The sequence below is a fragment of the Buteo buteo genome, chromosome 2, assembly GCF_964188355.1.
Source record: "Buteo buteo chromosome 2, bButBut1.hap1.1, whole genome shotgun sequence".
Taxonomy (NCBI): Eukaryota; Metazoa; Chordata; class Aves; order Accipitriformes; family Accipitridae; genus Buteo; species Buteo buteo.
The window spans coordinates 57,973,890-58,000,869 of NC_134172.1; the positions used below are offsets into that span (position 1 = coordinate 57,973,890).

General features: G+C 37.0%; 1 protein-coding gene across 24 annotated transcripts in view; it reads right to left on the minus strand.

The window, feature by feature from the left end:
- Nucleotides 1-26,980, minus strand: part of CLASP2 (cytoplasmic linker associated protein 2) — a 152,798-nt gene that overhangs the window by 61,562 nt on the left and 64,256 nt on the right. For all 24 annotated transcript variants that reach the window (XM_075056125.1, XM_075056089.1, XM_075056061.1 and 21 more), the window contains 6 exons: nucleotides 14,232-14,311; nucleotides 8,758-8,850; nucleotides 7,971-8,116; nucleotides 6,403-6,538; nucleotides 3,005-3,075; nucleotides 310-369 (listed from right to left, as the gene is read on the minus strand). In XM_075056125.1, coding sequence (XP_074912226.1) covers nucleotides 310-369; nucleotides 3,005-3,075; nucleotides 6,403-6,538; nucleotides 7,971-8,116; nucleotides 8,758-8,850; nucleotides 14,232-14,311 — 586 coding nt within the window. The remainder of the gene's footprint in view (nucleotides 1-309; nucleotides 370-3,004; nucleotides 3,076-6,402; nucleotides 6,539-7,970; nucleotides 8,117-8,757; nucleotides 8,851-14,231; nucleotides 14,312-26,980) is intronic.

A 26,980-nucleotide genomic window follows, 5' to 3' on the forward strand; every position in this document is an offset into this window, starting at 1 on the left:
GCTGCACAAGATACATGACATAAGGGAAACTCTGAGAACGCATGGTACGCATTGCTCACATGTGGTATAGGAGAAGAGGTAGAGGGTAAGGAGAGGAGGTAAGATGTAATCAAGGCTGGAGCTTACAGCTCTCCTCCCCCCCTGGAACTTGAATGAGCCACATGACCTGCTGTGCTAGAAAGGTTGTCTATGCTAGAAAGGTTGGCCAACACTGAACGACATAATCCAATTAAAGGATTCAATGAAAAGATTTCTGTTTTAAAATTCATCAGCAGTTTATTCTTGGGGAAAAAGTATACTGGCCCATACCTTTCCAACGAATGTGTTTGCCACTCTTGTAACAACAGGTCTAAAAATTCAAAGGAGCGCCTAAAAAGACAGAACAAAAAGTTATAATTAATACTCATTTCTCCAACGTGCTTGTGGAATAAACAGTAACTATATTCTTTCCCCCCGAGGGAAATAAATGCATAAAATAAAAGTACATTTATCCATCAAATGAGGACATTGGTTGCCTTATTGCAAAGTTAAAATATTCTGTATAGAAAGCAAACATGCAGGCTAACTAGTCCTAAATTTCAAAAAATTTGATTCAGTTAACCATCTGTTGCTCAAGCCATGTTATTACACATATGCTACATTAGTTTTATTAGCCCCCAAAAAACAAACTGTGATGGTTTAACCCCAGCCAGCAACCAAACTAAGCACCATGCAGCCACTCACTCACTTCCCCCCACTCCAGTGGGATGGGAAGAATTGGAAACAAGTAAAACTCATGGGCTGAGATAAGAACAGTTTAATAATTGAAGTAAATAAATAAATAATGATGATGACGAAGAAGAAGAAAAGGAAGATAACAAAAAGAGAGTGAAATATAACCCAAGAAAGCAAGTGATGCACAACGCAGTTGCTCACCACCCGCTGATCGATGCTCAGTCAGTCCCCGAGCAGCAATCTACCCCTTCCAGCCAACTCCCCCCACAGTTTATATACTGAACATGACATCACATGGTATGGAATACCCCTTTGGCCAGTTTGGGTCAGCTGTCCTGACTGTGTCCCCTCCCCCCTTCTTGTGCCCCTCCAGCCTTCTTGCTGGCTGGGCATGAGAAGCTTAAGTCCTTGACTTAGTATAAACACTACTTAGCAACAACTAAAACATCAGTGTGTTATCAACTTTATCCTCATACTAAATCCAAAACACAATACTATACCAGCTACTAGGAAGAAAATGAACTCTAACCCAGCTGAAACCAGGACAAAGACAAAAATCAATAAAGTTTAAAAATTGTACAAAGCATAAAATCTTAATATATTTTAAAAAACCCAATCCCACAATACTTTAAAAATTCAGCTATTAAGTCACAACATAATATTTCCATGGCAGTGTCCTTCTGTCCCAAACACTATTCCCACCCTTTCATCTGTCATTACCATGTATGTAGCGTAAAGGGAAACATGAGACCATTAGTACAGGGCTCTGCATATAGAAAGCACTCCTAAGGATTTGCTGGCTCTGTACAAACTAAGTTATGTAACCGTATTCATTATTAATTAGGAATTCTTGACAATTTAGTAGAGAGTCATTAGCAAAAGGCATACTTTAAAATATGTCTGAAGCTAGATCCTGGTGAACAAATAAAAGCGACTCAAATTAGGAAGGTGTAGATGAGTTTTCAAAAAGGTAGTGGACTCTGTTTCCTGAAACTATTGCTTTTGTTGGTTATGTTGAAACTTTGACCTGTTCTGGAGGGGGCATATTTCATTTTTGTTCTGCCCAGATCCTCTGGACACCAACAAGGCATGGCAAGAAACCCTGAAAGGCTTTTCACTATTATAACTACCCTAGTTTGTCTTTGTGTTTCCAAAGGAATAAAGTCAGTACGAAAACAATGCAATTTTGGCCACCTTCACTGACGCTCACTGGACTGTGAACTGCAGCACCCAAGCCACCTACAGCCTAATGTTCCTCAGCAAAGCCACGGTAAGCAGAGGCACTGAAGCCCTGTGAATTGTTTTGCAGTCAAACCAGAAGTTATGACAGGTCAGTGTAATCTGGGTTGAGATAATACTTGATTTGGATGCAAAGACAGCTTAGACTCAGAGCAAATAGTTTAGATGCTCAAGCTATTTCTTGTATACACATAGCTATATTGCTTTCAGAGCAAGTGTAGGTCCAGAAACAGTGTTAACTGCTTTTGTGAGATTCTGTGCAGAAAATGACACTCTGTCAGGAATCAATTAATTTTGTCAAGAATCAATCCAAGTGTTCAAGTTTCATGTTCTTGGAAAAAGCAACATGCTGAAGATGCACCTCAGTTGTTAAACATGACAACGCATTCATCCACCATGTCCCATCTAATGTAGCAGCCACTGTCTCAATCCCACAGTCCCCAGCATGGTAGGGTTATTATTTTGGGCACACTATCAGACAGCCTAGCTCTGTGCATTCAAACCACATTGCACAAAAGTTACGCAGTCCTCCTGACATCAGGAGAACAAGGTGCTGGCCCACACCACATGCAGCATGCTGTAGTACTTCAACAAAGAGCTAACTTCACTACGCCTGTCAGGTCTGGCCCTAACAGTGACTAGTAGGCTCAGGCTGGTTCTTCGCGAAGACATGCGTATCCGTTTCATGCTCTCTCAATACCCTTGTTGTTTATTCTCATTAGACTGGGCAACACAGATTCAACTACAGCTTCCCCCTGCCTTCTGGTTTTAAATCAGAAGGTACTTTTTCCAATAAGTGTTAGGAACATTTTAAACTAGAAGAAATTCTGCAGGATACAGTGTACATCCCCCAATACAGCAGAAAGTACCATTCCTCAACATCACCCAGTGTAATTGTGCTGAAATTCATTTTTGTAGTGCACTGGATAACACAGTTTTGTGTGTTCAGAGTTAATGGCCATAAATCGTCCAATCTGTTTATTTTCAACATATGACCGCCACATTTGAAAAAGCAACAGTTTTAATAATTTACTATTTATAATGTACTCACCTTCTAACTGCAACTGATTTTGAGGTACAGTTGCTTGTTATTAAAGGTATGAGTCGTGGCACATGAGTATGCTAAGAGAAGAGAGCAAGGGGGAAGGGAAAAAAAAAAGAACAAGAAAAAAAAAAAAAAAGGACAAAGCAGTTAATGACAAAAGTATTCCTGAATTTGTACTGTACTGATTAAGTCAAACAGAATTAGCAACATAATAAAAATTGTAATCATTTAAAACACTTACTGAAATGAAATGTAGAATACTATTAAATAAGAGACTGCTGCTAGCATATCAATTGATTAAACCTATTTTCTTCCAGAAGGTCAAGCAAAAAGCACTTCTAATGCCATCAACAATCACATCACAATATGCAATATTTAGCTGTCAGAAGTCATATTTGAGGGCTCAAACATAACCAACTCCTCAAGGGAGTTGTAAGCTGATGTTATTTTAGTTTTGCCACAGAAAAAAAAAGTAACAGACATAGCAGTCTTAAAAATCAGAATTATGGAGCAAAAAGTAAATCAATCAATCAGAAACTATGGGCATTCTTTTAGAGATCAATACAATTAGTGCTACAAAGACCAAATTCCTTTTAATGCAAGATATGTCAATAAAGTAAAAGCACTGACATGTAATATAAGCAAGCTTATGTATATAATCTATATGGAAACAGCCAACATCCTCATGTGAAAAGGAAATTCTTGAACTACCATTTAAAGTGGATAAGATAAACTACATAAAATCCAAATGCAATACTTTAATTCAGAATTAAAGCTGCCTTACTTCAGCTTATCTTAACTAATTGTAGATACAAAGTATTAATGTTTTAATTCCGAGTAAGAGTAACATGGTTCAACAAATCCATTTTCAGTTCATTTCTTTACTCCTTTCTTCATTAAATGCATAAGATAACTTCTAAAACAGTCCCCAACAACAGTGTGAAACTGTAAGCTGTGAAAAACTGCTTAAAAAGTACAGTACTGAACAATTGTTAGCATCTCATGTATTATACTTTCTCCTTAGGTAATTATTGTGGCAGGATATAAACACACAAATTACCAAAAAAGCAGAGAGATAATTATCAGCTCTCAGAGTACTGCCAACTTCAGAATTAGGAGGGAATTAATCCAAAAATCTGGAAAAGCCTAACAGTTGCATTTGTTTGTACTGATATACTTTTAAACAGGGGTTTAGGGGTTTTGTTTGTGTTTTGCATAGTTTTCAAATTGAAAAGTGACACATGACTGCTAGAAAGGGAACAATAAGCAATATCAGGGGAAAGAATAAAATGTTTTTACAGATGGAGAAACTTGTATGTTCCAAGTCTTCGGAGCTCTTGACATTGTAATTTCCAGAAAATGTTTTGCAAAGGAATCAAAGCCTCAGGCTTGCTTTTTTTCGGCTTTCAGACTGCACGTTTCATCTGTTACACCCCTCTGAAGCTGTAATGATACACGCTTCCTCCCAACACACCTTGCAGCTCAATTGCCCAACCTGAATCCCACCTCCCACTGGAAAAGACTTTCTGCCACCCTAGCATCTCATCATGATCCCCTCCCCCCCTCCTTTTTTTTTAAATTGATTTCCTGATTTACTAGGAGTCAAGAAAGAGAAATCAGACTACAGTATAAGAATTATCTGGAGAAGAAATATGAAATCCAATAAAGGCACAAAGATGAAATGGAGCTCTTCAATATCACTAGTATAATACAACCTCCCTCTTTATGCAGACTCACTCTTACAGCAATTAGATACTAAAGCACCAGGATCTGAACTGGCTGTCAGTGGATTCTAGTAGGAGTTTCTGAGCAAAACACTGACTCCAAGAGCTGTAATGGCTTGGGCTCTAAATATTCAATGCATCACACACCCCCTGACCAACTCTCATTTAGTCCAAAGGATGTAAGTCCAAAGGAGCGTGGGGCTGCACTTTGTTTGACTTTTGATATTGATTTCTTACTTTTTCCACTGAAACCTGAATTTTCTGTTGGAACACCTTGCATGAGCCATTTATGGATTGGGTATTTGAACACCATGGATAGGATTTTCTTACTTCTATGCTTCCAATCTAGTATGTTAAATTACAGCTAAGAATAACAGAAGTTTAAACAAAATCAGGGCAGCTATAGCCGATGTGTAGGCTTTTCTCCAACTGAACTGAACTAATAAAGCCAATCTAATATAATCAGTGAATTTGTATTTCATGCTGCTTTTCTGCTGCTTGATTTGGCTCCCGTAAACAACAACACAGGGTTAGTTTCTTACATGCCTGAGCTCATCTAATACTAGTGCAAATGTTAGTCTTCTCTTACAACTTTAATCATCCTGCATAAGGGGTATTCCTGCACTCTCAACTCTGTGCCATTAGCCATCTCACAGTACATTGTAAGAGTCTGGGGAAAAAATGCCAGTGGATCTTAGCCCATGTGCTGATGTAAAGGTAATGCAGAAGTCTCAGAGCACATTCTCAGAGGCATGGGTAGGCAAAGTACAGATTCCAAAACATACTGAGGATGGCAACAAAAGGTGTGAGTGATTAAACCACTTAAGTTGTTGGAAAAGTACAAAATTAAAACACAGATGAGATCATAGTGAACAGCAGTAAGTGCCTAGCATTAAGAACACCACAGTTTTTAATGTAGAAACTACACGCAACCTCCCACTTTTATTTGAAACAAAAATATCGGTACAAGTCCCAAAAATCTAGCTAAACATCTTGCCTCTGACACCAGTCAGTAGCAGCTGCTTAAGGAACAGACAATAAAAAACAGCTAGTATACAGCATTCCCCTCTTCTATATGCTATAGCTTTAAGGACTCAGCTTAGAAAGTTCTTAAACCCGAGGATTAAAATCTCTATTGGGCTTTTCATCCATGAACTTGTGCTTTCTGAATGGTCCATGTATGTCTGGCCTCTTTCAACATTTTATCATTAAGTCTATGGGTCAAATTTCTTTTTATTATGTTTTGCGGGTTTTTTGATAAAAAGAAATAGTTTTGGTTTTGTTTTTTTTTTTAAATTCTTACTAGCTTCTTGACTACCAGCTTAACTTTGTGTTTTCCAAAAAGGCAGTTAAAAGCAGTTACCCTTTGAAACACACTTGCCTTTTTACAATTAACACACTAAAAAAAAAAAAAAAACAAAAAAACAAAAACAAAAACCAAAAACCAAACCCACACAAAACCACAAAACAAACAGACTTGCTTTTCATAATTATTCCTCCATCTTGACTTTGGTAATGCTGCCAGTTGGTTTCAATGATAAGTAATATTTGTCCACCTGTGAGAAAAATTACTTCTCCAATAAAGAATGATATATAATCCTGTACTTCAGAATTGTTATTACCTCCGCTAAGAGCCACCACCTGAATATTCCTAGCAAGCAAAGTGAGAGGAACACCTACCCGAATAATGAATCTAATGGCTGCACACCCAGAAGTTGCCATCACTTTGGCGCTGTTGGGAACCAGATTAAAAAGAGTAGGCACAATAGCTTCAGCGCCATGATCAAACTTGTTTCCCAGAACAGTTGAGAGATGGCTGTTTAGGAAAAAGAAATAAAACTTGTTAAAAAAATTAATTTCTTAATCTTAAAATAACAAAGTTCACTGTACATTTTAAAGATTTATCCTTCCAAACAAAGAATTTCTTAATTTCATGATTTCCAAGTCCTGGCCTCATTGGAAATGTGGGCTTTGTGGAACATTTTTGTTATTTAGCAGACACATTAAGAGGCTGAAGACTATTAACTTTTTCTTGTAATTAAAAACAAATACCACAATTTGAAAGGCTAAAAATCTCACGTCCACATAAAATATCGTAGTATTTCTTCTTTTTAACACACTTTTAGAGTACATCTATCTGAAATCTTATGGAAATTACTGTTTGAGATTTTCTCCCTTTTGAATGCAGGCAAAACTACTGAATTTATCATAATTAGCCAACCATAAAATTTGACTCCCTTGCTTATTAAAGTTTATGGTTTTAGTTTTAACAAATATACAAACACATACAACAGACAGTAATTTAACTGTCCAGTGGTGACAACAAGCACTTCTTCCATGCAAAGAGTCTATATAAAAAGAATTTGCAGTCAGCAGCAAACGACACATCAAATATATCTAAGTTTTAGGGATCAAGAAAAATTCCAGGCTTTTAGGCCTGGATGAGGACATTTACACAGTACTTTTACACTACTCCTGAGTTCACATTAGGAAAGGTTAGCATTATTTTCTCAAAGCCTCGATTTCCCTGGCAAGAACAGTTGTATGCTCCAACAGGTCCTATGGTCTGTTCAATCAGGAGACGAGAATAGCAAGGGTGAACTCTGGGGCATATCTGTTCCCGATGGCCACTGAAAATCAGTGGGTACATTAATGTCTTTCCAGATGAAAAAAAGCCATGGAAAACATGGAAGGTGGAAAGACTACTCTGGTGTAAAAATAAGGCTTTTTCCTGCTGCCCTTGAATTTAATGAGTCCCCAGATGGTAAGGGTCAATATCTTATTTCTATTCAGCCACAGCTTCTAAAATTATCATGGACGTGAAAGGTATTACCTCACCAAAATGTACAATGTTCAAACCACTACAGGGCAGCTCACTTTGTTATTACAAGCAGTCACAGTAAAGTGCTGTGCCATTCACCCAACCATAACTGCTCCTAAGACTAGCCCCCAGTACTACAGTATTACTTACAGCCATTTATATTAACTTGCACTAAGTACTCAGTGTAATGATGGTAACTTGTTCTTCACATACCATCCGTTACAGGATTATCAACTACATATATCACCTAAAAAACCAAATTCCTTTAAATGTTTCTTTGGCTTCGGATGCTGACTTGACTCTTCATCAGTCATAGTGTACAGCAACCCAATAAGATAAGCTTTTCTGCAACACTGATAAAGCACCCGTAAGTCAAATGGATACTAAAATCTACCAATGTACGCAAACACACATGAACTGTACTTACGCTACAGTAATGCATGCTTCTCTAACCACCTGGGATCTGAGATCCTTGGCTGACAGCTTGAAAGCACCATCCAACAACCGTAAATGCTGAAAAAATCCATCATACTGTGCAGCTCCAGCAACAAGCAACGACCGAACTTTCTTCAGCTAAAATATTTAAGGCATTTAGTTTAGGACATTACCAATATGCATTTCAAACTAAAAAAGTAACAACTTCATTGCAAAAATGTACATAGGCACGTCTTTAAAGCAAAGCATCATTTTGAAATATATGGCAGTAATTTAAACTGTAAAAAAAATAATCTATCAAATTATAGAGCTAAAAAGTCTCAGCTCCCAGTCTCCAAATATATGAATATGTAATTCTGTTCACATACCTGTTTCCAAACACTAAGATGCCATAAACCTGATAAAAAAAATTTAAGCGCTACGTACACACAAAGACTCTAATCCTGCAAATGAAACTTATTATAGCTGCACATAAGAGGTACTAATACTAGCAGTTTACCTGCAGAATATATAATTTTGCATAAATGCCCACTGAAACATACATGATGGGTTTTAGAAAAGCTTCCACTTCCAATGTCAGCAAAAATGTATTTCAGCCTTCTTAAAATACTTGCTCAAACTTATCTGGTATACAGATATTCAAGGTTTAAAAATTAAAATGAAAATTTATTTGATTATCTGGAGTGTAATTACTTCAAGAAAAAACATTTTCAATTATCTAGCTGCCTGTGCTTTATGAAATACACCCACCCAAACCTGAAACCAGATAAAAAGTTTACCGCATTAGTTCGTTGATCCCAATCATGTTTGTCATCTGAGAGAATTTCCCTGATTTTATTCAACGTTTCTTCAAGTTCTCGACTAGAATAGATCTGAAGTATTAAAAAAATTAGAAAAATTATATTGTTAATATCCCAGTTAACCTGATGAAGGAAAATAGCTTGAAAAGACTGAATACACACTTATAATTCTGAAAATCTTGCCCTAAAAGTTCCACACAACTGTATGTATAAAACAGGCATTTTAAGGCAAAGCTTTGAGGATATCACTGAGCAGTGAATATTCATTAAAAGAAAAGTTGAAGAATCAACATTTTCCTCAAGATTTCACCTTCCACCTTTGTGATGAGCTAATCATATCCAGAATGTCATTAATTCCATTAGGAAAAAAAAAACAACAAAAAAAAAGAAGTAATTCAGTACAAGCAGAGGGGTTTAGATAAGCTGGTGCAATATTATTGCAATTCAATTTCATTTTCATACTCACTACTAGAATGAAACTCAACCAACAGATTTTAACCTGATGCAACTCTTTTGGGACAAGGGACTGTCTTCAGCATTACAAGAGTGCATGGCTCTGTGAGGACCTAAGTGGCTGCTAGTCAACACTAAAATAAAAATTTGTCTGAAAAAATAAATTTAAAACTTCCATAACTTCTGTATATATTACTGCTCCAAGCCCACCATTTATTAACTTATGCAGTCAGCAAATAAATGTAAGGGGCAGCCTCCAATAGGAGTTCTCTTCTCACTACACAGTAACTCCAGCAAAATTGAAGCCTGACCAATCTAACCATGCATCAGTCACTATTTGGTAATGCATTAATGAATGCATTTATTGATAACTGTACACATACAACAAAGGATTTCTAAAGAAAAAAATAAAAAACAAGTCATGAAAATGTATTATTAACGTCAGAAATAAACTGACCACCCTTCTATTCTCCTGGACATAAGCCACAGGATGCTCTTTTCTGCTTCCACTGCATATGCAAAATTTAAAGGGTTTTTTCCCCTAGATTGAGAACAAGTTGAAGAGCATATGAAGCAAATTACTAACCAGAAACTTGATCTGGCCAGAGTTTTTTCAGAAACGTATTTTCAGCTAAAGACTTCCAATTTTTTGGATCAAAAGTTGTTTACATAAACGTATCAGGCAAAACTCAGTTGCCCATACAGAGGCATCTGGTGCCATCTGCCCACATCCAAGACATCCACATGGGGCTGGCAGATTTGATTCAGGACTTCAAGGAAAGTCATACCCTTCTAGAGTGAAAGCTGGAGGCCAGCATGATAACTTACATAGCACCTATGATAACTTACATAGCACCTATGATAACTTACATAGCACCTATGATAACTTACATAGCACCTATGATAACTTACATAGCACCTATGATAACTTACATAGCACCTATGATAACTTACATAGCACCTAAATAGTAGTGCCTGATGCTCCCTCATTATTTATTTAAGGCCAAGACATAATTTTTGTACGTGCAAGAGCATAGAGCACGTAGAGGAAATAAGGACCAGTGGTTAGGACACCTTGCTTTGCATGAATTGCTAAAGAGCTTTGACACTGGTCTCTTGAACACAGATCTGCATGTATAAATGCATCTTTTATTTTATTGTAAAAAGATTTAGGAAGATCTTTCTTCTACTACAGTTAAGCTGAACGTGTAGTTTCTAAAAAATATCTTATTTTCCTGGGCAACTTGAAATTACTATAAGACTTATTCCAAATACAGCCTAGTTTTCCAACTTCCTTAGCATATCAAATGAATTTCACTTACAATAGATACAGGACCTTGACTCTATTGACATCTACTTTTATTCCAATGCTTTAACAGAACATGGTTATGGAGGCCTCTAGATTTCATGCTGAAATATTGAGGAGGTAGAAGACATCCATGCTCTAAAACATCTGCATATCTGGTTTGTAGAAATCGCTTCAGAAAGACACGAGTTATTACACCTAGGCCAGCTTCACTATCATGTGGAGAACAACTTCCGAATATGCTCTACCAATAAAATTTAAATTTTTATTACCACACAGCTGTGTAAGCTTTTCCAGGGTACATTGTGGAAGCTGCTTTGCAGTTCTATGCAAGGGACACAACTGCATCCCTAAAAACCAAAAAGCTAATCCTCATGATTACTGTTTTCTTCTTCATTAGAAATCAATAAACATCTAATGCATAACTTACTTAAAAAGAGTAAATGATTTAATGAAAACAGTGGGTCCAAGTGTAACAGACTTTCTACTCCACTGCCTGCAAAATCGAACATGAGTTTTGTATCACCATTATTTATACTTGGAGCATATGGTACTTGTTACACAACACTAATTTACTCTAACAGTAATTCTATAGGTATCGTTCTATTAAGAATAAATATTACGTGTGTCTCGGTAAGCGTTTTTACCAAATTAAATTTCCATTATCAAAGAAAATTCTTATTTTCCTTTTAAGAGTGGAAGGGAGTAGTCACTAGTTAACTAAAGATGCAGTGTCCTATTATGGTGACCCTAATGCCATCAGAATTCGTGACACAATTCATCCTCCTCAGTCTCCCCCCTTTACCATCATCCATCTTTCCTACGTCTCCTTTCCAATTCAGGGCTTTAACTTACAAAAAGCTAACCCTACAAGAGGAAAGACAAAAATCTCTCTGCCAACTCAGCAGCCTATGCCAGCTTATCACAAAGAAGTGAAGCGTACCACCAAGGGAAGCAGCCTGTCTGTTATCAGAGACCATGTGCTATAGTTACCGCCACAGGATTAAGACATGCTAGGCAACAGACAAACACAGAAGCAACATGTACAATGGGTTTGTCTGCCCTACTTGCATGCCTAGGCAAAGAATTTAATTTTTTCTTTAATTACCTGGCACAAACAGAATTAGACCCAAACAATTTCTGCTATTCAAATTGGCATTGTAATGAGGAATTTAATGAATGGCATAATTTTATCTTGTCATGAAATTAAAACTGTAATTCCACTGAAAAATCCCAAATTGTCAAAGTTGTCCATACCTACATTAGTTTCAGAGGAATAAAAGGTAATATTTTAATAATTTCTTTTCTCCCTGCCCTTAATTATGCTTTTAGAAGGCCAAGATGAAATTCCTTGTTCAGTCAATGACACAATACATTTTTTTTGTTCAGAAGTTCCCACATATGACTTTTATGAAAACAACTAGATTTGTTTCAAAACTAATTTTAGCTACTAATGGGAGTTATTCCTAATAACCTCAACAGAGAATTTTCTTCAGTTTAAGCAAAGGCAAATAAACAAAGTTGTAAAAACATTACGGTTGTCATCTTAACTATGAAGGCACAATCCTCTCACCACAGTACTTATCTTTTTGGCACACAGATCCATCAGACTACATCTCAAAATCACCCATCTTCTTCATAAACTGCTGTTACCTATTAGACAGCAACCACCACCACCCCCCATTAGGGGTAAGTGCAACATCAAAAACAGAAAAATTAAAAGCTCAAACATAAATAAGAGTAATAACTGTACAGATGGAAAGTATTTCCAACATGGGGATTTCAAAGTAGGTATGAATAAACAATAGGATATTCCTAAAAACTAGTGATGACCAGTCATTGGAACAGGTTACTGCAAAACCAGATCTACCATGGGAGGCTTTTAAGAATGAGTTAAACGTACACACACTGTAAGTAACCTCAATTTACTTGATTAATCCAGATGCACTTAATCTTGATTCACAACTGGATCTGTTTTTCCATAATATAGTTCCCTTCCTTACTTTCAATGAAGCCACTACTGAAACCCACAAACGTAATATAAACAGAAAGACACAGGAATGGGCCCAATAATGTACACACAACTCCCTCTCCCCATTCTAACAAGTTTCCTTTGCTTTTAGAGTAACTTGGCAAATCACAGGTCATAAACATTCTTTCTCCACAGGGTCTAGTACAGAAACTTCTCCCTTCCTTAGTAATTAACGTGGTCTCAGACCGTGGGATCTACCCTTCTTTTTGGAAAGATCAGAGATTGTCCACAACCAGAAGCATGAAATTGGACAGCAGGAAGTCATTATTCCTACAGATACTAAAGAAACAACTTTTTTTTTCTGACCCCCCTGGTCAGCAGGTCTTTCTTACATTCTCATCCATGAAACAAATAGGTCATTTTGAGGTCAGTTACACATTTCTCCCCTGCCTCCTCACCTCAACTCGGGTGAGATTAGTAAAGATAAGTGTGTCTTTCTCCTCCACCTCTAGTAGTTTAGGAATGACCTACCTTCCTAGGTCATCCAGCAGTCAGACAGAAAATCACATGTGCTGGTCAATGACATAGAGTTACCCACTTCTGTATTTGCAATGTTATTAACCAACTTGAGTGATTTGAGAACTCTGCTTGGGACTGTAAATACTAAGGCACTGAACTACAAGCAGCACATTTTCTGTCCTGTAGAATATGGCCCTGTTCAACATAATGGGGATAAATGATATTAAGAGCTCCATGTTTTTGCCCTCCAAAGAATTCTTAACACAGTTTGCAGAGGCAAATAAACATAAAGCTCTTTAAGCATAAGACAAAGATTTCCTTGATGTGATAGGGATCATGGAGATAGAGCGTTCCTTCATAAAAGCAGACAGTATTTCTGCCTGCAGAATGAGATCTAACAAATAACTATTCTATCATCTTGGGAAATAAAAACAGAACAGAAGTACACATCAAGAAAAGGGAGTCATACAAATTCCTTCTGGTGCTTGGGAACTATGGCTTACTGAGTTTTTGCTTGCCTTCCGCACCTCAGCTGCTCAATGAAAACTTACTCAAAATAGGTCAAGGAAGATACAAGCACGTTACGTGACTCAACTGTATGAAAGTACCAAATATGTGCAATTCCCACACTTAAAGAACACAAATTAAAATCTGTTCTTTCAACTAAGAACTCAGAATGCACCAGATTCATTAGTATTCAAATAAGGCACTAGATTTCTTTTTTTTAAGTGTTGCTAGAGCTAAGGACATGTATGCCATACATGCATCATTACAGTTCAGGCACATTTGAAAATACAATTCTTGCTTTTTAAATTATTTGCCTATATTATTATTACTTGATTATCCCTTGAAAATGCAGCCCTAAATTTTCCAAATGTTATGTAAATCTTTTTCTTATTAAAATTATAACATACAATTATTTTCAGTAGCTCCCTGGAAAAGATGAAGAAAAGCAATAATGGATTTTAGCTTAAACACAATGTGATAATAATTAGTAGGACAGTAAAGCAAAGGTGGGTTTTTTGGTACCTAACTGGAAAAAGTAAAGACCTTTCCATGGAGACTGTAAATCCAGAATGAAGGAAAAGTAACGACACTTGCTTACAAGACTGTAAAATTACAGAAATTTTAAAAGTAGGCTAACCCATAGTATTGCAAGTAGCATATTGTTGAAAACAAACATGAGTACACACAGCATCTTACCTGTACAGTAGGAACATCTGTAAATGCCTTAATAAAATCATCTTCATCCACAGCTCCAGCTCCTCCTTCTTTAGAGGAACCTAAATAAATGTAAGATACTGTTGAACAGCATGTAATATACATCAAAGTTTTCAAACTGACATAAGCATCTTTCACAATACCTGTTTTCAAACATTTAATATAACTTACAAAAATCCTGAACATTCATCACGTGTATAATCACAAGACCTTGAACTCTGATATCACCATGAATAAGAAAAAAAGTTTAACTTTTTTTCCCAAAAATGACCAATTCTGAGCAGTTTCCAATTTAACGAAGTTAATGGTTTCATTTTATTATTTTTATTTTTGTGTTTAATTGAAAACATGTTTCATATGTAGTAGCTGTTTGCATAGAATTCCGAGACCTGCATCCTGATAATACAAACATTCTCAAATAAAGCTTAGAATTTCAAATTATTTACCAAATGGATAAATTTTCACCTTAACACATATGTCACAAGCAATCAGCCCTGGAAGTTTGGGGGGGGGGTTGTCTTTTTTTTTTTTTTTTTTTTTTTTTTGAAATCTTGCATAGTAGCCCTACATGACTCATTTACCTTGTGCTTCCCAGTATTCTCATGAGGAGCTAAGAAGTGTGAGGCGCATTTCTCGGTCTCAAAGCTCCAGGAACTTCAACGAAGAAAGCAAGGACACAGTGAAGGGAATTTGCATTGGAGCAAAACCTGAACTCCACTGATCAGTGGCCTCCTCCTCAGAGCACTCATCCCCATGCGTGTTCCCCACAGTGGGGGTTCAGGATTATATCACCTGGAGGAAGCTCCCAAGAACCTTCCAGACTCATTACTGAAAAACTATCACACCGAAATGTTTTCTCTCCAAAAGCTTCCATGACAGCCATGCAAGTAGTAGGACACAGTAGTACTTCTGTGCAAGGTAAATGATGGGAACTGTTCTCACATGACAGGTAAAAATGCCCTGAATCAAAGGATCAGGGAAGAATACTAACAGGTAACCTGCTGGTTTCACACTGGCATATGGTTGCCAAATTTCATTAAAATCTTGGGTAGAAACTAAGGCAACTCTAAAAAAGAAAATACTTTGAAAACAGTATCTAGATTTGACTTTCTCGCAAATACTAGTGTTACGAAGAAAGCCCTTTCTTTAAAGAAATGAACTCAAGTTTGCTATCAAAGAACATCATCAGATCGAGGCTGCGCTACAAACCAAAACCTCCAAGTACAAGGTGAAGCTTGGCAGAATCCTTAAATATCTCCAATAATCAAACCAGGAAGATAATATGACAAGACAGGTTAACTGCATGGAGATAATCAGTCCAGTAGAACATTTCTTTCTTGAGAGGAAAAAAAAAAAAAAATCTCTCACAGAAAATGAGCACTCAGGAACAAGGATCTTGTATCAACTCTTTCAGAGTGACACCAACAGGATAGATGGCAGAATATCCTCCCTAACTTGCAGAGCACAGCTGAAATGGAGGCATCAGAGAGAGAAGACATATATTTTACTAACTACAGAACAAATAAAAACCATAAGGAAAAAGCAGTTAAGGCTGAGTGGTCAACTAGAACAAAAAACTAGGGCTTCTTGACAAGTCAAACTCTTGGTGGCCGCACTCTTAAACATTTCATGGTTTACAGTGCCTGATCTCCTATTTATAGGGCAGGGAATTGTCTGCTGTGTTTGTATACTTGTGCAGTCTGGAAACATGAGGGTCCACTACTACTACAAATTTGATGGCAAACTTATTAGAACTCAACACCTCTACGCAGAAGATCTCTCGCATGCCTTTGTGGCTGCTTAGCGTAACAACACTGAAGTGAGATCTAGCAAAATTTGGACATGGTGCCTGCAGTATGATATAGGAACATCTAACAGATTTTGACAGCCTTAGCTCAAGAATCTTGTAAAGAGATGTTGTACATAGCACACTTCTACATGTGTCTCTCCAACGCCATCTGTCATAATTGCCAATGGCAGCCAGAAGGGAAAGAAGAAATCATAAACACCTATTTCTTCTACCTCCAAACAGTAGAGGGAACAAGTCCTTACACAAAGTGAACGAGTACCTGGCTGGCTAAGAGGAAGAGGGAAAGATCCCGTATACACCCAGAACACACCCTTCTGTCACACAAACTTGTACAGCTGCTAAAAGGGAAGATGCCCTGCTCAGAGCAGAATTTTGTGTGGAGAGAAGCCTTGAAAAGAAATAATTTGGCACAGGGGCACCTAGTTTAACTAGATGGAACAACCAACCACCTGGCTGCTCAATTCATAACCTCATTTGTCCCTTCCAAAATACTCCAACATTTAAGAAGCTCTCATAGTACAAAAATAATCACAGTGAATATGTAGTATGTACTCAGGAAAAGTAAATGGAAAATAAAGCTTACGTAGCCAAAAGGTTACCGGAAAACCTAATTTTTAAAGGTTAAAACATAGTTTTCATATGGTCAAAGAAATTTCTTTTAAAATGTTTAAAATGATATAAACAACAGTTCATAAAAGTTTTCTGTTCTTACAAAAATTGTTTTAGTCAAACCTAACTCATTGTTAGTCACGACACAGTAAACCTCTACGAAGCTCATACCACATGTTTCTTTGCAACCTGATAAAGTATTAAGATTACAGTGATCCTATGACACTAGAGGCAAAAACTCTCTGCAATTAACAGTTTATACAAGTCCTCTATTCTTATTCAGTTACATAAATACCCAAATGCCACTGTTAAAGCAGGTAAAAAAGTACTTTGCATTCCCATCTATTACCTACCAATTTTCTGCCAAGGGAATAAATTTACAGAAACCAAATATTAAAAATTGACACATACAGGCCACAAACTTAAAAACATAAAAAGTGCTGGGATTTCAAGTATTCTTTGTGCACTCCTGTACACTATAAAGTAGATATTAAAAGTGAATGAAGTTGCCTTTGCTAAATAAGTAGATGTTGTTGCCTTTAGTCTGCCTTAAAATATCCCACTTAAAATTAGAAAATTGCATGGACTACTTAGCAAACTTTCTAGCACCTTAACATCATTCCGCAAGAGAACAACCTTTACATAAGGAATAACAATTTCTGACTTTAAAGAGAGAAAGAGGGACTGACTACTGTTTAAAAGCCATTTGACATAGCCCAAGGACATGGCATTTCCCACCTTCCCCAGTCTCAACAACTAGTTCACTTCTACAGACCACTCTTCTTTTAAAATTAATATTCCCAGATAATTGTTTGATTGCCTCTTTGCCTGGTAACAGAAAAGATTATGTGGTTTTTGGCAGATGACACTTCAAAAAAGTTGTCTCTAAAAGCACATTCACTAATATTTCACTAATCTTTCTCCTCCTCTACTGCATGATCACATATGCATACCAAAATAAAGTGTGAAGTAAGTCTTCTCTCTATATTACAAAGTTCTCATTTCAGACAGTACTGCCTTCAGACTCAAAACTGACAGCTGACAGAGCATGCATATTTTGATAAGCTGTTTTGTTGTTGTCGCTTACCTTCTCAGACCAAGATGCGATTACAAATTTCTTAATCTCTTTCAAGTGTTAACGCCTTCCACTGAATAATGCATTTTCTTAACTTTACCCACAGAACTCATGAACTTTTAAGTCCCTAGCAGATAACTAAAATCCAAAGCCTTATCACCTGGCTTTTTCTTAAATGAGTGCAATTTACATTACTCTACCTTTCCACTCAGCCCACTGAATCCAGCTGGGCCTCCCTCAGCTGAGACCCAGAAGACAAACACATCTGAAGGAGAGGGAGAAATGTCTTGTGTAGATTGTTATCTACATTATTTTATTTGTTAGTTTTCATTCATAAACTTTACTTATTCTTATCCTTCAAGCACCCTGGTTAGACAGACTCACAGAGAGACCTGGAAGACTAAGTTCAACTTCAGGAAGCTGGTGAGCATCTACTGAACATAAATAAACTTGCTATGGAAATAAATTACAGCAGCTTAAGCACCTGTAAGTTTTAAAGGGTCTTTGTTTTTTGGTTTTTTTTTTTTAACTTAAGTTCGATGTGTCTGGGGATGGAAGCAAAGGAAACGAACCCCTCATTTCCTGCAGACTACTAAGAGAGATGACATCTTCATAAGTTAAATTTAAGGATTTCAAACATTTTGTGAGGTGCTAGGAATCTTTTTTTGAAGAAAGTTTTTTCCAGTCACAAGTCTTTGAGTTCAACATTGTGAATAGCTCAACACCAGAAAGGGTACTGGATGCAAGTGAAGAAATTACCCAGTCTTTTACAGAATCAGTTTTCTCACCCAGGAATCAGTTCCTGTGGTTGAGTTCTTCCCCTCTTCCAACTGAAGCATTTCAAATCTTTCCATCATATCACAATGACTTTGGACTGCTCACTTGCTCTACCACCTTGATGCTCCCCCCACTAGTATCTACAAAGCTGTACATTGTGGGATGACAAAACAACGGGAAAACACTATATGGGAGAAGGATGTTGTAAGGATCATACCAGACTGGTATTTTTGTTTTGAAACAAAGAACAGTTTAAAGCATACAAGCACTTGTCTAAAAAAACCAAAAAATTGCTCAATTTGTATTTGGCAGCATGTCTTTACTAGTCTAATTCACTTTTTTCTACTTCTGTGGGTCTTTTGACAAAAAATTCCAAACAAAAATTTCCCTGTGAAAAAAGGGAATTTCAAAACCAGTACAGAAACTTAGGAGTAACGCAAACTCTAAAACTTTTGTTTCCCTTTTTGTTCTTAAATGCTTTTCTCAAAACACTTCCCTAAAAAATTTATAACTATTTTCTAATACAAACATGCATCACAAATTAAACATTAGTAAGTTTTGAAAAGTGTAGTTACAGAACATTTTTTATGCCTCAGAAATCTCTAACTGCATGCAATAACAGTATCTTACTGAGCAAAACATCTAAAGTAAAATGATGTGGATTACAATTTTTTTCTGAAAGAAACAAAAACCCCCAAAACCTAGAGCTACACTTATATCTTAACTAATTCAAAAACTTCACTTCTCTATCAGAGACTGAAGTAGAAGATGCAGATCGTTCTGGATTAAGGAAAAAAAGGAAAAAAAAATTAAAACATACTGTTACCCTTTTGGTTTTGTAGGATAATAAACAATAAGCTACAAATCAGGAACTGACAGCAGCTTCAGCTCAGCATAGGATAAGTGGATGGGATAAGCTCAAGTACTTACTCAGCTTTTCACATAATAGGTTAACCAGCAACTCCCACTCACTCCTGCTGACCTCCCTCATTCTAACACTAGTACAGCTGAATAGTAAATCACAACGAGGAGTGTCTAAGCTGAGTATAAAGTAAACTGGCCAAGAACAATAGTTTCAATGAATAAGTTCTCTGATCTGCTTCACTGTGGGGCCATACAAACACCATGCTAGCACAATATCCAATGGATGACTCAGGATACAAATGAGTTAGTGGAGATAGGGAAGGAAATGAGTCCATGCAGCTTAAACAGTACAGCTGCTGAAAGCCTAAGCGATACTCAGACAAAATGAACTCAAGGAAGGACAAGTTCAAAGGCAGCCTAGCAGAACAGACAGCATACCTCACTAAATACAAGGCGGGGGGGAGGTCTAAAGACAGTGCTGATACCAAAAAAAAAAAAGCACAAATGCACCTGCACAACCTACAAATAAATTAACAGATTACAGGAACCAATTTTTGGAATTCCTATCAACGACAAAGAGACAAAACCTAATTGTTTGTGAACAGAGTTCTTTAGCATGGTGCTTACAATGGACAGAGACGGTGCTCAATAACCAACTTCTGTTCCCAGTCCTAGTGGACAGATGTTGCAAAGGTCATATTTAATTCTCTCTTTGAATATACATTCTGCTGTTTGTTAAGTCTCTGAAACTGGGATTTTTCCTGAATCTTCTGTAGCTCTCAGTCTTTGCAAAATCTACTTATTTATCCTTGCGTCACCTGTTATTACTATTTCATAAAACTGACAACTTACTTTTAAAATGATATCTGTCAGGGCATGGGGGAAGACGTTACCAGTGCTTCGTGATCTGAATTACCACCTCTGAGATGGCAAGGGTGAATTTTAAAGACAATGTTCTGATAAAGCCTTCTGTACAGACTGACTCTGAATAGCTCAATAAGGAATCTCTTTATCTTTCCAGGTATCATAAGATTACTGCTACAGTTAATAAAACTCTCCAGAATAACATCTTTTCATACATACTTTTCACAATCCTGCTTATGTAAGACATGAACAAAATGTTTGAAAAAGCAGCTGAAGATTGAGAAGCTCTGAAAATTCCCTTCATGTTTTAAATTACTGGGTCATCTAAAGCAACTTGATATACTGTATACACACACCTTGACATATTAACAGAACACAGAAAACATCAGTGGTCTCACCTTAATTCTACCAATGTTCTAATTGTTCTTATTTCCATGTTTGAAAGACTGATCTTTGGATTTTAATCAAAAAACTTGAACAAAAACCTCCCATAAGACAAACAAAGAACTGTTCTTCAGTGTCAAATACCTGGATAAAACACAAAGGTGTTCCTTCATCAGGTGACTAAGAGTCACTTCATATAGAAGCCTTCAGGTTGCCTGCTTAAGTTAGGAAAACATTTGAGAGCAACAAAGAAGTAGCACTTGTTCAAGTAAAAAACACTTTGATCAACATTAGACAAGGTGGGTTTTTGTAAATAAGGCAAATTTACTTTTAGATAAACTGGTAAATCCTCTAGGATGCATATAATTAGACTAATTTAAAGAAAATTATGTTAGTGTAGTAACTTGTACCAAGTTCTACTCACAGCATAAATTGTACCAGCCAATGCATAATTGTTCTGGGGTAACTGTCAGCATTATTTACTGGCTTAGGTATGCAAGTTAAGAAACAGACCATGTGCTAATTGCCACAGCTCTGCCAATAAAGCTTAGGGGAAGACCAAACCATGAAAAGCTGTAGTGATCTTAGTTTAGACAAAAATTTTCATCAAGAGAATTCCAGCTGTCTTGTGTCTGTTTTCTGCGAAAAAAAACAATTGCATCTGGAAACAAGTAACTCCCCATCCCCAAAAACCTCTCTGTTATTATAAACTTGTCTATATTCCTAGTGCTTTTGCAAGTACACACCTTGCCTGCCAGAGAAACGTCACAAATAAAACTTAGGAAACCATTCGGAGATTACCTTATTGGGTTGCTCAGCATATCTGCCTGATGGTAGTAATTACCTGCATATGTCGGGGGGGAGGAACAGCAGAAGGAACATGTACCAGTCTCTTAAGCCATTGCAGTTCACGATTTATTAACTTAAGCTAAAATGCCTTTGACTTAAGCTGAACTGCCTTTGACAAAGACACTGGGCAGACAATTAGCATCAGTAAAGCTATTCAGTTGTTCCAACAAGTCACTGGAGTTTTTCTGAAATAAGTTTCAGAAATAAAATATATTTTTAAATCATCAGATACAACAATAAACCCAAATAAGCCTTTTTTTTTTTTTTTGGCAGAACCTTAACCGACAAAGCCTTCACGTTTTAAACCAGCTTAGAAGACAATTCAAGTTATAACCAAGTGACTTAGCAGAGTAGGAAGGCCTTTGCTAGAAAACCCACCTTAAGGAAACAGATAGATGAATTCTGTCATGTTCAACACCAGTGACTAACATTCACTTTGAACAGACTTGTCCACCTCAACCCCTCCAATGCCAAAAGTCATTGTCCCTGAGGCAGCCAGAGTCATTCAAGCTGAAACAGCTACACAAACTGAACAATATAGCAAAATACCTTCAAATACCTTCATAATACCTTCTATTCCTGACTATCTGCCTATGTTAGAAGCTTGGTGGACATGGTTAGAGAACTTCCCTGGAGATCCCACCTGCTTCATTAAAACATTCCTCCTACATGCCAGAGACATTGCACATGAACAGAAGTTTCCACCCAGCAAGCGAGTGTGCTGCCTCTGAGGACTGAGATGCTAAGCAGATCTCTCCATACAATTACTCACCCCAGGAAAGAACAGGTGCAGGAGGGACAAGAAGGAATTAGGAGTGAGCTATGCTTACAAGGAGGAAGGTGGTGCAAGGTGTTCAACTACTAGGATGGCACATCTCAATCCTTGAGGGTGCCACATTAGTCAGGAGCAAATAAATACAGGACTTGTGTACTAAGAGGAAGCACAAAATATTCTTAAGTGGACGGAAGAGACTGAAGATCACTGCACCAGCATGCATACCTTCATTCCTTTGGAACTGTGTATTGAACATTAAATTCTCTGAGAAATTTAGTCAGTAGTATTTGAAGCTGATTCCCAATACTGCATACAGTTTCAAAAACTTTAGCCTCAACTCCTATGTAGCACAGTTTCACAGGTATAAAAGATTAATAATACTACCTCTTATTTTCACAGGCATGCTAGGGAGATCACTTCAATTCCTAAGTATTTGTGAAACACACAGAAAGTATGACAACTATACAACAAAGAAATTAATAGTGGTTTTACTTAGTATGAAGTTTGGTCAGCATACATTAGATAAGATGAAACCCTGGGTGTGGAGAAAAACAAGCAGTTCCATGAGCAGCAAGAATACAGATACCTGATTTCTTTTAGGCTTATCTCACCATTGATTAATGTCTGTTTCTACTCAACCGGAAGCTCATACAGTCATCTTTCAACTTGTGCACAATGTTCATGCTCACACAGTAATCTTTCAAAGCACTCATGTGTTTCTTTTCTCTATTGGCACTCATTTTTCAAAAATACTTAAAAGTACATACATTTGAGACAGTGGCTCATTTTGTCCAGTTTCAACAGGTGAGTTTTAAACTTATGCTAATTTTATGCACGTAACAGCATTAGTCTTCTTTTCAATCTTTAATACAGCTTTCTAATAACCTAATATTTACATTTTACTTTAATTTGTTCCTAGTTTTACACCAGAATAGGGAAAATTGCACTAATTATTTTACATTACAGAAATTATGGAGAGGAACCAGGAACATCTATAATTTGTGTTGCAAAGCTGGTTTGGGATACTGTGATTTTTTGGAGTTGTTGTGGTGTAATAGTTTCAGAAAAACTATGCATTCTTTTCTGAAACAATTTAAACAGATACTGTATTAAGAGCAATTAGAACTAACATTGCCTGTCATTGCAAATTACACAATTATAATTTTTACATGTTTTAGACACATTTTTATCTTTTAATTCTAAAAGTTCAATAGTGCAAGACAGAGGGTTGAAGTGATTTGATTTTAATATACTGTTTTTCTCTTATATTTTTGAGGACATTTCATTTATTTGTTGCAAGTAATATCTGCACCGTTGGTGAAAATTCTCTACTCAAATTATAAAAATAATTTGCATATCATGCTTCTACTTTCCCTGCTTCTCTATCTGAGAGCATATACTATTGTCCAAAGAAATTAAACAGGTATTTTTAAACGCACTTTTCCCTCCCCCCAGCCCTATAAAGAGGATTCACACCTGCTACTTTGCAAAGCAGCAATGCAGGAATGTTTTGGAATGGTTGTCTTTGCTTACTCTGTAACACAGCCACAGTTTGTAAGGACTCAAAGTGGCAGGGTCAGCTGATTTCAGCCCAGCTTCCTCCTCCCTCCTTCCTCTTTTTCCCTCTGGATTCACCCATATCAAAGTATAAACAAATTGCTTCCCCTTCTTACTGCTTGAAAAAAATCAGTATTCAATGTTAGCAAACTAAACAAAGGGGGGGTTGTCTTCCTTATTCTCATCACTGCCTGATACTACCGTGATTGCTAGTAAGATATTTGGGACTAGAACACAGGGTAGAGTTGTCAAAAGAAGGTTACACAGTGTGGTGAGTTCTTATCTCCAGACCTCTTAATTCCTGCTCCACTGTTACTCTCTTTCTATTTTATCAATTTGTAAGCTGACTTCTAGACTATGAGCCTTTTGAGAGAAGACTATCAGATACAGTATTGTGCTTATACCAACATAATAAATCCTACAATCTAATTGAAGCTTCTAGACATTAGTGCAAAATAAACTGTAGTAGTATGAAGAATAAAGTTCTTCTGCCAATTGTCCTTGGGTGACGCATAGAAAACAGAGAGACTAATGAACAGTAATTATGAATACATAGATATATTCTCTGAAGGTGTATGTATAGGTGTGTGTACATATATATACACACACACAATTTATCATGTTTGTTTATTTTTCATTCAGATTCCTCATTAAGGTTGATTTTCCAATCCACCTGCTGAGGCTAGCTGCAAAGGAGAGTCTCTGTTAGAGGAATGGAAACCCCAGTGACTGGACAAGCATTTTTAATGGCCAAGGAGAACAGACCACTGATCATGTGCAAGGAAACCCTCTCCTGAAGTGCCATTCAGGGGAGTAAACAACAACAACAAAATCCAACAACTCTCAGAGAGCCTGGAAAGTTCTAAGTCCTCCTACTTCCCTGAACTCCAGGTTAGGTTAAAATACCAGCAGTTCATGACTGCAGGATTGCAATCCAGCAATTCCATGGGCAAGGATCTCTCAGGATGGAAGTTGACTGACATTCATTGTGGGGACAAGAAAGCAAATAGGCATTCTGTAACAAATCCTCTGATTCAGACTTTGATACCCAAGGCTGATCAGAAAGACAAAAAGGCTCATTTTGGCTAGGATCTTGCAGAAAAATACTTGAATTTCAGAGCAATCTGCAAACAAAAAAGGGAAGCAAGTGCCACAGAATGTCAGGGATGCTTTGCTGACCAAGATTATCTTGGAGCAGTTTTATATCATACAAAGGCCTAATATAGAACAATTAAAAAAATAATCCTAGTTTATTTTACCTGACAAATACAGCACTTTGGAAATCACTTAAGGGCTAAACAAATAATAGAGGCAAGACTCCTGAACTTATTTTCTGCAGAACTCAAAAAAACCCCTTGGGCATTGACTACCATGGAGCTCTGGGGTTTTTTGTGCAAGTAAACACAGAACTGTCTTCATGAGTCTGAAGACAGTCGATAGAGCAAGCATGAGTTTACCCTGTTTTGAGTCCATTCACTAACAATTTGTATTTACAATTCCACAATTATTGGAGCCCTTTTAACAAAAACGTTTCTTAACTACAGTATGAAGTTTTAACAAGGTTAACTTAACCTGGCTAAGATTTCAGAAAGCAAGTATCTATTTTTCAGTACCACATTTTTTTTATGCAGAGCCTTCCCATTTAAACTGTTTCCTACTAAAGGCTCTAAACACTTCAAAACGTCTTCTGCTAGGAAATAGAGCCAAGAAAAGCACATCAGTACCATTTTAATACTTCTCAACAAAGAGCTGTATTGCTATTATTGGGAAGGAAAAAAAAAGCATTAGGATGCTGATAGAACACACTGTAGACAGATAGACAAACTAAACTTAAAATTTCCTAAAGCTGGGAATATCTTCCTAAAGTTAAGAATATGTTCCTGTAGATTATAGTTCTCACCGCCTTCTTTTGCCAAAACTGTTCACCTGGTTCACCCAAGTTTTCCAGTTACTTGATTCCTACCTAAAAGGAGATATTTTTAATGTCTTTTCAGCTATCATCAAACTTTAGGGGGCTTTTTTTTTTTTTCTTACTTTAAGAATTAAGACCATTCTAAAACTGAGTTATTTCAAATAATGCCAGCATCAAACCTCAAACTGGCAAAGTTGCAGGCTTCACTGAGGACCAGATCCTTTGAACAGTTTAAGAAAAGAAGGCAACACCACAATTTGGGGGGGGGGGGTGGGTGGGTGCTTTTTGCATGCACACATACTTTTTAATAGAAGAAAAATAAAACTGTACATCCTTGCGGTTTCACTTCATATTCTTCACACTTGGCATCAACAACATTGTTACTCCAAAATATCTTTTTAAACAGCAGTTACAATAATTCTGACATTTAAATTAACAACAAACCCTTTGCCATTTTGTGACTGGATGATTCATCCTAAAGCAACATCAGTTGTTTCAAAAGCTGTAACAATGTTATTAGTGCTAAGGCTAGCAGGCCAATACACTACGGATTTCAAAAAGCCAACCAATGTTAGATAAAATATACCATACAATATCTTCCTGTTGAAAACAACTGCAATAAGTAGAAAGTCCACCTTGCTTCAAACTACAACACTAAAGAATAATGTTCCAGCCCTACAGAGGTTCTCATAAAGCATACAACAGAAAGTTAATACAAACTTTCATCATGCTTGGATTTCATCAGCAAGCTTTTCTTCCAAATGCCACATGGCTCTACTGAAGTATCACCATTCCTACATTCAATCCATTTTAAAGACTACTGACTTGAGTTGACATTTTGGGTAAAAGGAAAGAGGCCAGTCTTCTTGTTGAGGTACAAACTGAGGTTTCCTACTGACATCTAGATTACATAAAGCTTCTGAATAGTATACAAGCAAGCAATTTCCTAGAAGACTTGGAACAGGGATCTCACATTTGCAAGAGAACTTGCCAAAGACCTATAAGAGATCTTGAAAAGCGCAGGGACAAGAACATAGCTCATTTGGCTAACATACTCAGGTCTTTTTTCTACTGTAAATTATGGCATCCATTACAACTGAAAAGCCGCTTGCCATACTGCCAAGAAAAAGCCCGTAAGTATCCGTTTCTGGAAGGGCAGAACACACACGGTGCACATTCTCAGTAAGGCCTTAGAGCAAAGGGGTATTTCCAGAGGCTCTGCTGCTTGAATGAAGAGCTGAAAGCAAGCGTGTCA